Source organism: Aptenodytes forsteri, unplaced genomic scaffold, assembly GCF_000699145.1.
Source record: "Aptenodytes forsteri isolate BGI_AS27 unplaced genomic scaffold, ASM69914v1 Scaffold49, whole genome shotgun sequence".
NCBI lineage: Eukaryota > Metazoa > Chordata > Aves > Sphenisciformes > Spheniscidae > Aptenodytes > Aptenodytes forsteri.
Window position 1 is genome coordinate 6,485,661 of NW_008795125.1, and position 17,920 is coordinate 6,503,580.

A 17,920-nucleotide genomic window follows, 5' to 3' on the forward strand; every position below is an offset into this window, starting at 1 on the left:
TCAGTCCTGGCAAACTATCCAACACCTTTATTTCCAATTTCATTGTTCATCTGTGATACAAAAGTCAAACTTCCACAAATAGTTCTTCAGAACAAAAAACTAAATGATTTACACATAAACAATTACATACAGCATTTATAATGTGCAGTACAAAATGTACACTGTTTGGATGAGATACGAATTGCGTATCATGCCAAGATTTAAACAAGTGTTAATTATATAGACTAGTGCTGATGGTTACATTTCATAGAGACAGTTGTAGGCACTGCCTTAAAGCACAGAAAAGACACAGTTCTGAAAAGCTGTACTCGTCTCATCCTCAGTCCCCAACTCCCTGTTTCAGGTTTGGGGGAAAGACTTGGTCCTTTCTCCATACTCATAGAACAGTTCTGAATTCATCAAAAATGAAGCTAGGCACATGTGCTTCAACAACCTAAAGTAAACAGGCAGGCACAGTTAGGTATTTTCTTCATTATTCATTTGTATGCTCTATCCGTCCATTAACAAGCATGCCTAATCTATGAATCGAGCACACAACACTATTGACCTGAACCACCCTGTCTTTAGGATGTGTTCCTGGATGTGTTCTTGCTTGGTGCACAGAGAAAGGAAGGAACACCATCTCAGGCAGGTAAGGCAAGCCCTAGGCGTGAGGAATTGCGGCACCATAGGTACGGTGTAAGACTGGAGGAACACTGACACCCTCTCTGCCGTTTCTCCACATAGCACCAGGCTGAAGTGGAGGCTGGCACAGGTACCAGATACATCAGCTGCAAGACTGACACGGGGACTTTCTACTACATTGCACTGCAGGCTGGGAAGAAGAGAGAAACTGGAAGAATCTCTCTCTTTTAGTTGCGAGTATTAGCTGGGAAATGGCTTATTCAAGAATCATTGAGGCACAGCCCATAGCAAATAGGATAATGACTTATTTTTAATACCATGTATAAATAATATATCATCTTCAAATGCAGTTAAGTTGCATTTAATCCCAAAATAAAGTCTCTCCACAGGCCCAGACTTTCAGAACTTCCCTTGCATGTGAAATAAAGAAGCTGCCTGGGAAGCCATGCTTTGGCAGGAAGGGAAGGGAAGGAAATCAAGGATTGGAGATGGTGTTTCACCAAAATTTAGACTTGCTAATTAGCTTTTTGCCCTGCATTTAGAATACTGCTAATTTTATTATTAATTCTGCAACATCTCAGAACTTCTATTTTATTTCTTTCCTTCCCAAAAGCCCCCCAGCAATGTACACATTCTGTGAAGATTAAATGGAACAGGCTCTTCTTAAATCTGCACAAAGTTGAAATCCTTTCTGTATTTTGTATCCCCTCTGTATTTTCTAGAAAATAGTTTTTCCATAAGGATACTACATATAGGGCTAGCATAGGAATAGTTACACAAAGTATGCAAGCAACGCAATTCGTAGTTTGTACAGGGTAAAAGAATTCATTATGACCCATTCCTATCAGGTAACAGATTTTCCATCTGTATTTCTTTCTGGCAATCTTTTACAGAACATCTGAAAAGGGTCAATACTGCTTTTTGGACAAGGTTAACGAGTCCATTATTTTGGATATTTGTTTACAGATGATGCCATGTTCCAGAGTAGATACGTGTGATCAAACTGCTAGTACGTAACCACTGCATAAACCAAGATTTAGCTCATCTGAACAGGGCTCCTGCTCAGTGCTACGTACGGGAGACATGGAATTCCTTCTTACCTTTCTTGGTAGCTTTGTGTAGCGAATGTAATCTTCCAGGAACATGAGGGCACCCACTACATCAGCAGGCATTTCTGGTATCTTCTGGCTAAAATTAAACCACCATGAAGATCATGCTCCTACTAGCCAATCAGTTATTTAGATAAAATTACATGAAAATGCCAGCCTTCAAATAACACCGTTTCCACTAGGTACCATGTGATTCCATTAAAAAAAGAAATAGTATTTTAATCTTATATTTAGTCAAATATATTGTTATTATTATGTCAAATATACTCTGCTAGAAAAACATACTGAAAAAGCAGTGATAATATGACTGAAGCCCTTTTCACAGAGGTGATACTTAGGGAAAAAGTAAAACATGGATACCTTGTGCACTGTTCCATCGTTGAACGAATAAACTGACCAATCAGAGCCAGAAATTGTTCTGTGTATCTTGAGTGAAACTGTTTCAACAGGGTAAGGAGTCCCAGAACTAAAGGAAGCCAGTCAATTTGATCAGCTGGCCGCTTGCACACCACTCCTGCACAGAAAAAAAACCCCAAAACAACACGTTTATAAACCAGAACATATTATTTATAGCAGAGGCAAACTTCGATAATATACTCTCATGAGTTGTTTTGCTGTGCCTCCCCTTCTGCTTGCCCACACATAAAAACTAAAAACTAATGTAACAACTGCATTTCCTCCATAGCAAATGGCTTAAAGATATTAACTAAGAGATAGGATGGAATGAGAAAGTCAGGAGTTTGGATTCTGTTTCCTACTCTATTATATTTGGCTTCAATATTATAACAAGCCTGCCTGGACACGATGGACTGAAGTCAGAAATCGAGTATTTTCTATGCAGATGATTTTACTATCTTCTCTACAGATAATTTCACATAGGTTTTCATTAGATTTAGACAAGCAACAACTTATACAATACCTAAATTTCTGTTGTACTGAAGTTTCGGAAACTGGGAAATGAGAAACAGGAAGTTGACAGTGGGAAAATATGGCAGACGTTTTGTTGTTATGTAGATCTGAGGAGGGGAAAAAAAAAGAGGAACACAGTTCTTCCACATATTAATTTTTTTCTCAGTTAATAATCAATAAAATAGAAAAAGCAAACTGTACCAAGCACCGGAATGTAAGCCTGACCTTATTTAATGGATTGTGAATGCCAGCTGCTTCCAGATAAGCTGTGATTTCATACAAAAGAGTGTTGTCTTCTTTAGGGTAAGGCAGTGATGGGTTCTGATAATGTGCTTCAATGTCAGCCAGTATTGCTCTAAAAGGAAAATAAGTTGATTATCTTAAATACTTATTTAAATTATCCCTAAATAAACCTTACACGATGCCACGTCATATTAATTTAAAAACTTCAAAGACACAAAACCTGTAAATGGTTAAAAGCAAGAGTAAACCACCTTTTTTGGAATATCTTTTTACAAACATCATATTTGTTTCAAAATCAGCACCACACATTGTCACTGTTTTTACTTCTCATCCAAATATGACCTCAAATCCAGGTATGACCAAACGCAATTAGAAGCTGCGTTGTCCACTAGCATGTTCATACAAATTACTTGCCAAGTTATTTACTTTTAATGTTTTTGTTGGGTTCAAATTCAAATATTCATCAACAAAAACCTGAATACAATCAGATTCCATACTTTGCCGTAATTTAGATTTTCAGGATTGCTGAGCTGCTAATAATTACATCACAGTGATACATGCAGCTCTTTGGTACATTTTGCTTCTTACTTATTGAGATTTTCCAAAGCAGCAGCCAAATGCTTGGAGTCAAACCTGCAGGAATAATTTAATTCATTGGTAATCTGTCGTCTTAAAATCTGCATCTGACCAACCTGTTGAAACAAACAAACAAAAAAAGGGTGGGGTGTTATACTGAATGCAACCAAGGAAGAGTAAAGTCAAACTACAGAAAAACTTAATGAGTAACAATTTACCATTAAATAGATTACACAAAGTCCTCACTACACCTAACAGCCTCTGCAGGGCTGCCCAAAGCAGGGACATACATACTGGTTGGAGCTACTTCCTCATTTTGGTAACAGAGCACTGATTCAGACTGCCTGCAGCTGGATCTGACAGACCCCAGCTGTGCAGTGCAGTCAAAGGAGAGGAGTATTCACAGCGCTCAAGATTTACACACAGTTCATGGTGGCAAATACAGGCAGTGTGAAAAGGGCACTACAAAGGTAACAGGTATAAACCCCCAGTCACTTGCTTTTTTTGCACTGGTCAATGAAAATGCTTGTACTCTTTTCCCCACCTCTCCCTAGACCTTAGGGTCAGCAATGGCAGGGATAAAAACCAACAGAGAGGCTTGTTGTAGTCAACCTTCCCCTTCCTTCCCTGACCTTTCTTCTTCTCTTCAGTAACATAAACATTCACAGCACTCTGAAAAACACGGGTCGCAAAATATCATTACAAAGACAAGGTAAAGAGATAGGTTAATGGGATAGCTTGTTTAAATTTTCAGCACGGTAGACTGCCTTCTGCGTGAACAAGGCAAGTTCAGGAAATGCTACTGCTCCAATTTTAGCCTTAGGTACATTACGTTCACAAGGCACTGTGGGGAGTCTCAGAGCTCCTGTTACTAGGCACTAAACTCAGTCTTTCCCAGATCAGATCTCTAGTGCCAGACTCCATTTTTGGCAAACTATTACACATGAATCTCAGCGCTAAGCACTTCGTACAGTGTGAGCTGTCTATACAAATGAAGCCCATGAGCTCTTGCAAATCCAGGCCTGCTTCACTTGTGAAGCTACAGAATTCCACGTCAACAAAATACAACATTGTAAAATAAGCAAATTAAAGTATATAACCAAAGAGCCTAGACTGAATTCTGCATATCACTAAGTCATGTAAACCTACCTTCATTATGGAGTCTAAATATGCTGTCCAGATCTTCTGAGTTTTTGCAATTGCTGCAGAATAAACCTTGTTTGAATTTGCTGAGAAGAGAAGGGTGAGGCATTAAAAAAAGAACAAGTAAGAAGAGAAATAAATACAAGCGTACAAAGACAATGGCTTTCTTCCATCTTAACCAGTAAGCACTTACCCATAATTCCTTTGAGAGGACTGACAGCATTCATAAGTGCTTTTAAGGTATCCTGTACTGTCCTGTCACGCAATATATTTTTCTGAAACATACTGAGGAAATTCTAAATAAAAGAAAGAAGTAAGTAAGTAAAATCCTCACACGTATGCTGTGCTTAATCTTGGTGGTACCAGAGCCACATTTTTTAAAGGCAGGGAAAGAATATTTCCACAGATGAAGAGTTGAGGAAATCTGTAGTTAGACTTTGTGCTTTTCTGAGTTATGCTAATCAGTTTTAGGACAATTAGCAGATCCCCCTCATCAATATGCAATACCTACTGTAGACAACTATTAATTCAGTTTTTGAGGAAGAACTGTCTTCATCAATACTTATTTTCCTTAAAATCTTTAACCAGGCTAGGACTGGATTCTTCTCAGAAAAAAAAAAACTTGGTTTCACATAGAGGTATTAGGGAAAAAGTCATTACATAGAATTGACACCTTATTTATATCACGGTAGACCCAAACAATCTAATTCTTTGTTGATATCTAGACAGAAAAATAGAAGTTGACCTGAGATCAACTTTTAAGTATACACCAAGTGTACACCTTCAAAAGGCATTCCTTGCAAACCACCGTCTAATGTAACACATAACCTGGTGTTACACAGCAACATTTATTCAAGAGTACCAACTTTCACGATTCTATCTGTAACTGAAATTCTTACCTTTGCGTTTGAACACACATTTTTCAAATGCTTTTAATTTCAATTTATCATTTCAAAAATTAACAGACTTTTTTATTTCACTAGAAGTTATTAAACAATAAAAGCATCGTGACCTTGAGAAACCGAAGTTCAAAAATTACCTGCAGTTCCTTTACAATCATGAAACACAGCAGCCTGTCTAAACCATTAAGACCAAAGGTACCTAAAGTATCTTGGATCTCTGAGAAGAGACGACTATTGGTTACTTCCTGATGAGTTTTAATATCATACCAGGTGTTCATTTGGTCAATGTAACACGTGATTCTGAGGAAAAATTAAACAAACAACTACTTCAGAATAAGCTGCAGGCAGTTCCTGTGATAATCTGAGTAATGAGCTATCTTATTCAGGCAGAGATTAGAAAGACTCTCTAAGTATCTCAGGTGATGTTTACTTACTCCTCTCTCTGTAAGGGTTCTGTCACCCTTCCCTGATTTCTCTCTCCTCTATTTGTGTAACGCAGTTTTCCTTCTTAGACAAAAATCACAACTTTTCTAGACTAATATTTAAAATGTACAAGACGGATTGGGTAAATTTGGTTTTAGATAAAGACGGTGATATGACAGCTAAGGAAAAACGATTTGTTGTATATTTTGTTTGTATATGGTGGAATTGGAGCAATCCAATGCATGGTGCTATAATACAAGCTCGTGACACACAGTACTTACTTCGGGTCTGTGATCCTCAGGATTTCTCTACAAAGCCGACCAATAAATGTTACAGATTCATCCACAGGTGTGAATTTTGGTATAGGAATATGAGTAGACTGGTATATGCTCTGCCAGTCTTGAATCTGAAAAATAAGTTTTACAGTAATTTGCAGCGTTACTATTGCATGTTTCTAATTTGCTTAGAAATTTTATTCCTTTTGTTTAACTTAAAAGTAGTACACTGTAAAACAATATTGTAAATTACACACAGCAGAACACTATAAAAATAAAGCAAAGAGAAAGATGAGTGTTATGACAAAGAGCAAGCAGAAGATAAGCATGGAGGTTGAGAGAACTACTTACACTCCTGGTGAGAATTCCATCTGCTCCTTTCAGCAGTAACACTAGCCACCATTTTGTTAGCTAAATTTAAGATCTATTCACTCCACCACTTGTGAAATATCACAACAAAAAGAGCTGGTAACTACTGCAGTCTTTCTAAGCCTGCATTCTCATGGCTAACAATAGACACAGAGAGGAAGGATATTGTTCACTGGCAAGAGATATTAAAATATTCTGTTTGGGGTACTTTGTTTTTCTTATGTACAACTAATGCAGTGGGGATGCTGAAATCATTCAGAAAAAGCTGGGGGCAGATGTTTTACACAGTAGTTAGCACATTTAGTTGAAGTTACAACAGTATGGACTGTGCACAATGGGGTACATATGCTCCTTCAGTCACAAGCTTTAACATCCAAATATAAAGACATCTATCAACTTTTTACTCATTCTTGTTTTTGACCAGCACCTTTGTTCTTAAGAAGTTATTGCACTCCTGTTCCACATTGTAGTTAATAATACGAGACACTTCCTCTTGCCAAATTTTTAAACCATATATGTTGACATAATCCTGGATATATTCAAATGATCGATGGAACCCATCCATTGTAGCTGCCATTTCTTTCAGTTTGGGCATCAGTTCACTTGGCTACAGACGAAAGCAAAAAAAAAAAAAAAAAAAAAAAAAAAAAAAAAAAAAAAAAAAAAAAAAAAAAAAAAAAAAAAAAAAAAAAAAAAAAAAAAAAAAAAAAAAAAAAAAAAAAAAAAAAAAAAAAAAAAAAAAAAAAAAAAAAAAAAAAAAAAAAAAAAAAAAAAAAAAAAAAAAAAAAAAAAAAAAAAAAAAAAAAAAAAAAAAAAAAAAAAAAAAAAAAAAAAAAAAAAAAAAAAAAAAAAAAAAAAAAAAAAAAAAAAAAAAAAAGGATAAAACCAAAACTGTGAACAGGTAGAATACAAAGAAAATGTAAAAGGCTTCTAAATGCCTTTACACAGCAACCTCTAGAGGATTTCACTATGCTCCAGCCAGAACTGAATAAACACTGAGAAATTTATCAAAGGTTGTTTGATACCTGAAGTAATTCTTCTTACTAGATATTTTTTCCTCCTGCTTTTAATGTTTATTTTAGGCTTCAGTGGTACTATTGATTGATGTGGGAGACTCAAGAATCTGGACAGGATCAAAATAAGGAGTCACACTCCTTATTCTGTCATTGCCTTTCTATGTTTACCTGGCTTATACATATCATGTGTTGTCATCAGTCATCACAGACAAAGACAGAACTGTGAACTCAGAATTGGCAGGACACTTGGCAATAGAATAAAAATATGTTTTTGAATTCTATGTACTCTTCACAGTTTATAAACTCATTTTAACATCAAATAAGGCATTCCAAATAATCTTTAAGAAATTAAAAAAGTGTACTTCTTTACAAAAAGGAAATCTGCACAGAAAAGTATGCATTATTTTCTAGAAGGTAGTATAATAAAAGAGGTCCCAGCAAATACAAGACACATAAAAATATAAAATCAAATCAAGCTGTTACACACCTTGGCTCTAGGATTAAAGATGAGTCCCCTGTGAAGAGCTAGGGCTACCCGTTTTACCAGCTCCTTCCTTATTCCATCCTCTAGTAATTGTTTTGGGTCCACCTAAGTAGAAGAAACATTTTTTTCTTAAAGTCAGAAAGGTATAAAAAAATATAAAGGATTTCGTTTGTACCAAGACAGATATTAAATACTTATGACAAATTGGAAAGCACTGCTAACAGATGCACTTTCCCACTTGTGCTTGTCCAAAGAATAAATATTGAAATACTTCTACTAGATAATAAACAAACCTTTGAATGGCAAAGGTTTGTAGTTCCCATATTCAACCTCTGTTAATGATCCATTGAGAATGTCGTACACATCTAAGAAGCCAGTGTGTATTAAGAAGTGTATATTTCTTCAAAAATACTTGCTCCTGGTCCTGAAAGAGGTATCTTAATGTAGGAAGAGCACTCTTTGCCAATGGAAGAAACAGCTCTTCAGAAAAGCTTGCAGTCATTTTTCCAGTAGGGAAAAAAAAAGAGTGTCAATTAAGGTTGATGAATCTATTTACAATGAGGACTGTGGGTTCTTAACAACCTTAAATAATATAGTTCTTATCTGAATGCCAAGTTAGGTGTCGCTGTTTGAAAATTTGTATGCAAACTTGTTTTTTCTTGTCTTTTTATCTTTCCTCAAGGTCTTGCTTAATGTGCTGAAATATCTGTGGTAAAGTGCTACTTGCTACTGAATGACTTTTTCCTACTGGAATGATGGAACATTACCTTGATGATACCAACTAAAGTAGTTTTCATCATGAGGATACCTTCAGTAAAGATTGAAATCGCATGGGTTAGCTTGGCAACCTTTAATAGAAAGAGAAAATACAATTTATTGAAGTGATTCAATAGATTCAAATAATTACTCTAAAAAGATATACATCTTTCACAGTGGTAGCTTCCTATTTTAGATTAAAGTAATTTGTGCTGACATACTTTCAATTTTATATCTTGTTCTACATTTACTTATAGTACAATAATGATCTTCCTTTTAATTAGATCAATATAGGTATGTTACCAGTGGGAAAGAACAGGTAACTCTCAGAGGCTTTACAGAGATTACGGGAGGAAAGACCTAGCTGGCTATATCATGTGCGTACAAAACATCATGGACAAAACTCTAAGTTGGTCCCTTTGAGCAGGCTAGGGACACAGCTTGAAGTAGTTATTCCATAATAAAGCCAGCAATGAGTCCACTTCAATATTTCCACTGATTTAATACAGTAGCACATTCACTTAGTTTTAAATTATTAGGTGAGCATACTTAAGCTCAGAATTCAGGCAAGCCAGTCTTTTGCCTTTAAGACATTTACAACATAGAATAGAGACAACATAGTTCAGACTTACAATTCTACAGAAATCAAAAGTGAAAAGCTTTTGTGTGAGATGATTCATTTCCTCTCTACCTTCTCAAAATAAAAGAAATATTATTGAATACTGTCTCCTCCTCCATCCCTGCCCCCCCCCAAATAAACTGTCTTTAAAAAGTTTAAGGGGGGAGTCTAAACCTAGTGTTTAGGTCTGAACGTCAGCTTAATCCGAGACCACAGCCTGTTTGTATAAAACTCCTAACAAGTGAGCACTTTGGCAAAAACTGATGGAAAAAGCTGGCATCTTAACTGATAATTGGAGAGCTAAAAGATACTCTTTGAGGGGAAGTTACTGGTCTACTCAGGTTTTTGCTCTTCATCTTCCTCTATTAAAACTAAAACCAAATAATTTTAACGTTTGCTCACTCTTCCAGATTGATAACAGTGCAGAAAAAAAACCTACAAAAAGCCAATGAGCAATAGCAGCTTTAGCTGATCAAATCAACGTGCCTCCATCCTGTCTTCACATTTGAGGGCAGCAAAAAGCTCAACCCTGCTGGCTTATTCAGTCTTCAATCTTCTTCTCCTGGAACAAGTGTTCCAAATGTGGAGAGCTTCATTTCAGACTTGGGTTTTTAGTTTCCCCGCCCCCCAGCCCTACCTAAATAAATCAAAAAATCTTTACTCTCATTTATAAACCTATTTAGTTTTCCTCCCCTTTTCTACAAGAGCAAAAGTTTAAACTTTTACAAACAGAAGAGCAAAAGTTACTCATCTATCCTCAGGAAACCTAAGGTATACTCATGATAACACTGGTCAATTTTAATTCTTACTCAGTCAACAAATCCAACTTCATTGTTGAAGTACAACTCTATGGAGCTGTACCTTTTTAAACTTAGGTTGAAGTCAGCCACCTATAAGATATGCTTTTTCAGCATTCCCTATTTTAACTGTACCTCGTATCGTGGTCCAAGCTGAGCATAATCTCGTAGCTTGTCCTTATCAAGGCGAGTAGGCACTTCAACAATATCATGAGTCTGAAGCTTTATAATTTTGAGAAGAGATGTAAACATGCTTTCTGGAATTATCTGTAGAACCTTTGTAAATGAAAGAAGAAACAAACATAGTCAGTATATTCTCATTAAAAATAATAAATCTTCAGTTAAGGAGAAGTAATTAGAGAACAAGACAATTACGTCTCTTCAAATGCCTACCTTTCTAACATAGGAAACCAATTCACCAGAATAATACTGAGATACACTGAGAAGATCGGGACTGTTTGCTTGATTGATGCGGAGAAGTGGCAAGTCAAGAGCAGAAGCAAGCTAGAAATAAAGTCAACATTTTAACTTCACAGGTCTGTTTTTCTAATATAAATTGCATGTTTGAACTCTCTTGCTCAGGCTCTTAACGTACTACAACTCACAGCACTAGATTATTCCTAAAGAGCAGTGTTGCAACATCAGGTTTGCCAACAGAAAAAAAAAAAATTGTTAAGTCAAAAAAGCACAACAGTTTATAATGCTACACCTCCTCTTATTCCTTTTTTTTTTAAAATCTTACCAGTTGTGCGAGGTATTTTTTTCATTGCAATTTTACACTCCTCCCCATGCCATTTCCTATTCTTATTTCTACAGAAAATACTTTCATCTGATGCCAGATCTTCATCATGACAGACAAAGGGCATAGCCAACATAACTTTTGTAATTCCTTCAGCCTCCTCTGATACATACGCAGAGGATCCCATCTATGCACCAATGTCTCCAGCAAATAACTAATGAGTAGAGGCTGGATGATGAGACTTATTTGCCTAACAGCAGCAATATATCTGGCTGCATAAAAAACCATGCATAACTTGGTTTTATTTTCTTTAAAACTAACCTTGAGTTAATTTAATACAGTCTAAAAAATCTGGATATAGAAAATGTTAGTAAAAGGAAGTTTTGACTCTTTTGTGACTTCACAGCCTAAGGCCTATTTAACAAATGCTCTGGTTGACCTGCAGTGTTCAACTACATTCACTGTTGTTCATACTTACCTTTAGGAAAGTGGCTCTGAGTTTAGTTACCATAGATGGACTGACTCTTATGCTTTCCTGCATAATAGATGTAAAGCTGGGGTAGGAAACAAATAAAACAAATCAGCTTCTTCCCCTGAAACTCTTATTTTCAGCTCTTAAATCATATGTCACCAGCACCAGTGTAATCTGGAAATGGCACAGGAGGTCACTAAAGAACTTCATTAAAGGAGGATTTTGGTCTGAAGAGGTATTGGCTAGGAAAAACCTGTAAGATAAAGGGGTAGGTGGGGCAAAAGAAGAGGGCATCAGGGAGTGTTAACAGCCAAGGTAATGAAGTAGCAGCTCAGCAAAATCATACCATGGAAAAGGAGTTCTCTAACATTTGTCTTTCCTTGTTTGTTTTTGGTTGAAACAGGAACTCCAGTATTTTGGAGAACACTTAATTAAACGAAAGGCTGGAGATAGAAGCTTAACAGAATTGTTATAGTTAGAACAGGACAGACAGTAAAAAGTCACAGCATCACTTAACCTGCAGCTAACAATAATGACAAGGATGGCTGTTAATTCTTATTCAAGTTGGTGACAGTTAAATATACTCAACAACTCATAAGAACAAGGCTTCAAGATTGTTTTTAAATTGGAAAATTTATAGTATTAATAATATTTATGCATGTTATTTCCCACAAGTTTCGTGAATGATGACTGATTTAGAAGAAAAAGCTCCTGCTAAGATACCTGTCAATTAATTGCCAAGCATAAGAAAGATCACCAACTATCTGCATGGTGATCAAGACCTCTTCTTTAATGTTGATAGTTCGGATCATCTGATGGAGAAATTTGCGGGTGTCAGCCAGAAACTGGCAAACTTGCAGGTTAGTTTCCAGCTGGTGAAACTCTTGGACCTATATTTAAAAAACAAACAAAACAAACCAACCCCATAAAACAACCCCTTTTTTTTCTGTTCATCTTTAAGGACAGCAATACAAATAGAATCAGTAAACTGACATATTTCTTCAGGATGTTATTACAGTAAGACACTTAACAAATCCTGGCCTACTTTAGAGTGTGTTAAATAATAAATTTCACAAAGTTACTCGAGGAGATGTACTGTGAAACACCATACTGAGTATTCTTTTATACCCTGGAAGGAGAAGAAATGTACACATAACAAATATGGATATTTTTATTTTGCCTTTCAAATTACCCTCTCTAGCTTCAAATGAATTTATTTTCAGAATTTCTAATAAAATGAGTAATGTTGCCAAATAATGTTTAATACTGAATTCATTTCTTTGAAAAACCCTACTAATCCTCAGCTGCAGGTGGCATGATTTTTCATACTGTATCTCTTATTTTACAATCACAAGGTCCATAAGCAAGTCCTGCTGACTGTATATATAAAGCTGCAAAGATCTACAGACTTAAACAATTGTTAAAATGCAGATCTGTTTTGTAACTCATCTATTGGAAGTCAGTGTGTGTGTATCAAATGCTGTTTTTCAAAAGGACGAGGTCATTTATCTCAAAATTTCTTTGCCATACCTCCTCCAGTGCCTGTATTAGCTGCACAGTTTTTCTGCCTGCTGCAGTGGAATCATCATAGTTTAGAGACATTATTTGCTTGGAGATTTCTCTGAACCAAGCCTGAAGATTTTCTATGTAAGAACAAGAAAAATGTAATCAAATCTTTGCATGTATGATAAGCAACAAAGACACAGGGAACTTGCTAGTTAAAACAAACAAACAAGCTATACATGTAGGAAATTATTTTAGAAGTTTTCATCTTACTCTTACGTTTCTAGTCTCTCAACATGTAGACTTGTAAAGTGGCAAATGCTCAGGTTAAGTTTCACATACAACATTAAAAAAACCAACTACCAACACAAATGGGCATTATATACGAGAGAGAGATATATATATGATAAAGCCCTTTAAATCACAAATTTGTGTTTTATGAACCATTTTACAATGTTAATTGCCCTGGCAGTTGCAATTTCTATGTTTTAGCTACAAGTTTGCTGACATCAAAAAGATAAAGGGAAATATTTCAGTAAGGTAATTCTGCTTAAGTGGAAGCAAGTGAGAAAATTGCCTGTATTCTAAATTTTGTTGTTTTGGATTGATTACAACTGTTGCCCTTACACTGCCACTTTATGCAGTGTTCCTGATCAAATGAGAGAGTGATTTACAATTCTTATTCTTACACCAGTTCAAGGAAAAAAAAAAGATATTTCAAAAAATAGAGCAAGAAATTTGGAAAGAAGTACAGATTCAACGTTTTTAAGTCCTTGGAGAACTTGGAGAATACCACTCAGTACAGATGAGAAGTAAAAGAAGGTTTGAAAAAATGCTGATACAACAGAAATCCAGGTTACAACTAGGGAAAGAATGAGAGGAGAAGTTAAACCATCCCCATATTTAATGGACATGATCTTCGCACTCCTTTGTATGTAGAGCACAGTAATGTGAACTCCATTATACACAGAAAAGTGAACTGGCATTTCGTAGTCTTACCTGGCATATCTAAATAAAGTGATACAAAATATTTTTAAAAATATGGTCATCTACATAGTAGGTACCTAAATATGGCTTACATATGGAATACATGCAGAAAACCTAAACAAGACAGCATGTAAGAGACCTCTGTGGCAGCTGAGGGACATGAAAATTTTTCTTATTATCAGTATTAGCCTCATGTATTTTCTTTTGGTATCAGCTTAGAAATAAAACATAAAATTACTTTTTTCCCCACAGTTTAGTTTCTAACAATTACCATTTTTCTCCACTCTAGTGAGAGGTTTAACTCCTGAGAAGACGTCAGCAAGCTCAGTCATCCTTTCAGATCCCTCTTTTTTATAGTTCTCCCATTTTGTTTGTTTTTCTGACAGCATCTGCTTGAACATCTATTGAAGAATGAAGCATTTGGTTTACAAAACTGGCAAGAAGGCATACTACAATAGATAAAATACTGAAAACAGATGGAACTGACTTACAGTGATTACTACATAACTTCAAGATCTTGCCAGAATATTAAATACAAAATTAAAAACATTAAGAAATACAGCCAGTGTGATGGACATAGTGATATAAATTAACTGAATTTTAAAAAACAGTGTGATGCAGATATTGTTGATTTTTAATCACTTATAAAAATATCCAGTAACTTTTTTAGCTTAGAGATCCTAGAAGACTCTGTTCTAATGTTGACTTATACTTCACATAGTCATCTCAGCCTATGCAGAGAAACCCAATTCAAAAAAGCATGTACGTGAAGTTAAGCATACTCTTACATATTCTACCAGGTTAGTACCAGAGCATTAATGGGGAATCTTTTAGAAACGGCAGAACTTCATACATAGGTGTAAGAGTTTTCTTAGCAGCTTATCCTCAACATACACAGGCTTTCGTCTCTGTTTAAAAAAAAGCCTGAAAAACAGAAGTATGGCAGGATAAAAACTTACGCAGCTTACTCAACAGATTTTATTATGCCTGTTATCAGGATGTTCATGCAAAATTCTGAGTAAATATAAATACGTTGGGTAAGAATGAAAACTGCCAATTATGGAGAAGACTGCCAAAGTCACTTCCAGGCAATAGCAGTTTGTAATCTTCTATAGAAAACTCACAGTTAACAAATCAAAATAATCGTTCTTTATGTAAGTGGACTGTGCGGTAAATGTACCACTACTATTCAAGTCTTCAGCTCTGTTCTGCCATTCAGGGAAAGACGCTGAAGAAGGCAGCAGCACATTACCTCTTTTAAAATGAATTCAAATTGAGCTGTATCCAGAAGAAGCTGGAAAAGGATCCTGGGATTGTACCTTGAGTCTGTGAGAATTTGATCCTTTATCTGGCGAAGACGTTTGTTATTTGGATCACAAGCTGAAAATGGAAAGACAACATTTCTCGACTGTTACAGAATTTGGCCAAGCTTTTCAATCGTTGTAAATAGACTCTTTTTTAATAGCTTGAAAGCAAAAACATTTTGCTCTGATATGCAAGTCCCCACTTGTTCTCCGTTTACATGGGTTTCACCACCCTTGTACAACCCTTCCTTAGAATAGGAAATAATTAAGATTTCTGTGGTGCTTCGGCCTTCTTAAAACTCTTCTGTTGGCTTCTGCAAACTAAATGTGAATTTAGTACACCTGACTGAGAAGCCCAGAGATCAACATTTCCAAAACAGTTACAGAAAACACATGGAGGTGTAACAGAAGCCCTCTCACATGCCAAGAAGCCCCGAAGACAGCACAAGCATTCAACCAAGAGAATGTCTAAATAGGTAAGTTTACAGACCCAAACTCATGTCAGAGACATTATTCAACAGTTTCAGTTGAATTTCAGTTCAACAGAATAAAAACCTTGGTTTTAAACTATTAATTACTAAGATATTAAGAAGCTGGCTACTGCTTTCCTTTTGGTGCTAGGTAAAACTTTCAGAATGATGCTTTAAGTGATAAGGCAGAAAAAGATAAAATTCTTCTTCTGCAGAGTATTATTCAACAGGATCATGACTTCTTCTACTACTTTTTATACCTGTGTCTAGCTCGCAACAATTAAGGAAATGCACATGTGCTGTTTCAGCTGAAGACTTTAGGAGACTGTTAGCAAAAGAACAGATCAACAATCTATTGAAAACAGTAGATGAAACTGCTGACTTCAACAGCAGCACACACTGAACTCCCTTGGGACGTTAACATGAAGCACCAGTATAGCAGGATTGACAGCTCTGTAATAAAAGCATGATGTCTTACCTGTGTCTGCAGTGTGAAGCATCAGCCAGCGGATTGCTACATTGCAGTCTCGCAGGCAATTCAGCAGCTTGGGAATATTGTCCAGCACCAGCTCTTCCCTTAGACAGCCTTCTTTGAGAAACTGCTGCACCTGAGTGTGCACTCGCTCAGTGACTGCAGCATATCTGCTTGCCTTAGAATATACAAAGCTTGCATCAACCTAATCCTTGCCTCAAATGGAATACATCATGTACAATGTGACTGTGGCTTCTGAAGAACTTAAAGGGCACACAGATCAAAAAAGTGCTGTAAAAATTATCATCATTACTAGTAGGCAATATCATGCACTGCAACTGCATGACAAAGGATGCAAGCTAAATTTTAAAGCAAAGAGCCTACACAGGAAGCATAATGTTTCAAAAATGCAGACTTGTAAACTTCCTATATTCACTTATGTAATCTCTAGAAATCATTCCTAAAAAATGGTATTAATATTTTATTGCCTAATGCAAAAGAACAACAACAAAAATCTATTCCAGAATGGAAATACTTTTTATGAATTAAATGTCAGTTCTACTTAGCAAACTTCTTCCGTAAAGACTAAGGAAAAACGTCTGCTCATATTCCCTAAGTTTACTAGACAATATATAGTACAGTTGTCCTAATTAGACACTTCTGTGTGTTCTTTCCTGAGCACTGGGGCCAGATTCTAAGGAGGTATTTAGCTATCATCAGAAAACTGATTTGTTGATTGGGCAAACAATCAACCAACTCAATATTACTCACTGTTTTTTAGGCATGGAAAAAATGATTTCACATAAAAAGAACTAACTGCATTGCATCATACAACATGCCAGTATCATTCTTTTAAATCAGATGCTTTTTCCAGATAATTGTTTATTTAATTTGGGAGGCCCCATTTAAAACTGAGTGCCACACACTGTCAGCATAAATGCGTAACTTCTAAAACTGTTATCGATGAAAGATCAAACACTACAGTCAGCTTAAGACAGCCCAATACTGAACAACATGGCAATGAGTGCTAGCACCTATTCGATCAAGCCACAACCCTGAAACTTTTAGGGGAACCAAACACTGCAAGAGGAAGTGAAGACCAGATTTTGAAACTTCGAAGTATTTTTAACTCAAAGTTATGTACAAAGTTATGTACTCAAAGTATTGTACTTGAATGTAATACAAATAGTTGTATGCAAGAAAAAAAGACCCATGCATTATTGATGTCATATAATATACCTGAGATGCCCACACAGCTTGAATCTTGCTAAAAATACTTAACTCTGGCTTATGTACCTGCTCTTTGACATTTGACAGATCCAGCGTGTAGTTGAGGGCAGTTTTAGCAGCTTTGTAGGGTTCCCATGCTTCTGCTAGATTTACAGTGATTCCCATGTAAATGCTAATAACCTAAGATTGGAAGCAGAAAAGAAGAAGCTGCACTTACATTTTTATTAAGAAAAATACATACTTTTCATTTAGCAATTGTCCTGGTTTCAGCAGGGATAGAGTTAATTTCCTTCCTAGTAGCTGGTACAGTGCTGTGTTTTGGATTTAGGATGAGAACAAAGTTGATAAGGCACCCATGTTTTAGTTGTTGCTAGGTGATGCTTACACTAGCCAAGGACTTTTTAGTTTCCCATGCTCTACTGACTGAGAAGGCTGGAGGTGCACAAGAAGCTGGGAGGGGGCACAGCCAAACTGGCCAAAGGGACATTCCATACCATG

General features: G+C 36.1%; 1 protein-coding gene across 1 annotated transcript in view; it reads right to left on the reverse strand.

The window, feature by feature from the left end:
- WASHC5 (WASH complex subunit 5) overlaps positions 1-17,920 on the reverse strand; it is a 28,319-nt gene continuing 10,399 nt past the window's right edge. Inside the window, exons 7-28 of the mRNA XM_009277239.1 lie at positions 17,489-17,602; positions 16,199-16,370; positions 15,199-15,326; positions 14,218-14,347; positions 12,987-13,099; positions 12,180-12,346; positions 11,463-11,538; positions 10,639-10,749; positions 10,381-10,521; positions 8,841-8,921; positions 8,077-8,178; positions 7,001-7,180; positions 6,211-6,335; positions 5,644-5,806; positions 4,798-4,900; positions 4,611-4,690; positions 3,474-3,577; positions 2,868-2,997; positions 2,653-2,749; positions 2,094-2,247; positions 1,725-1,812; positions 1-433 (exon numbers count right to left, since the gene is read on the reverse strand). Coding sequence (XP_009275514.1) covers positions 377-433; positions 1,725-1,812; positions 2,094-2,247; positions 2,653-2,749; positions 2,868-2,997; positions 3,474-3,577; positions 4,611-4,690; positions 4,798-4,900; positions 5,644-5,806; positions 6,211-6,335; positions 7,001-7,180; positions 8,077-8,178; positions 8,841-8,921; positions 10,381-10,521; positions 10,639-10,749; positions 11,463-11,538; positions 12,180-12,346; positions 12,987-13,099; positions 14,218-14,347; positions 15,199-15,326; positions 16,199-16,370; positions 17,489-17,602 — 2,616 coding nt within the window. The 3' untranslated portion in view covers positions 1-376. The remainder of the gene's footprint in view (positions 434-1,724; positions 1,813-2,093; positions 2,248-2,652; positions 2,750-2,867; positions 2,998-3,473; positions 3,578-4,610; positions 4,691-4,797; positions 4,901-5,643; positions 5,807-6,210; positions 6,336-7,000; positions 7,181-8,076; positions 8,179-8,840; positions 8,922-10,380; positions 10,522-10,638; positions 10,750-11,462; positions 11,539-12,179; positions 12,347-12,986; positions 13,100-14,217; positions 14,348-15,198; positions 15,327-16,198; positions 16,371-17,488; positions 17,603-17,920) is intronic.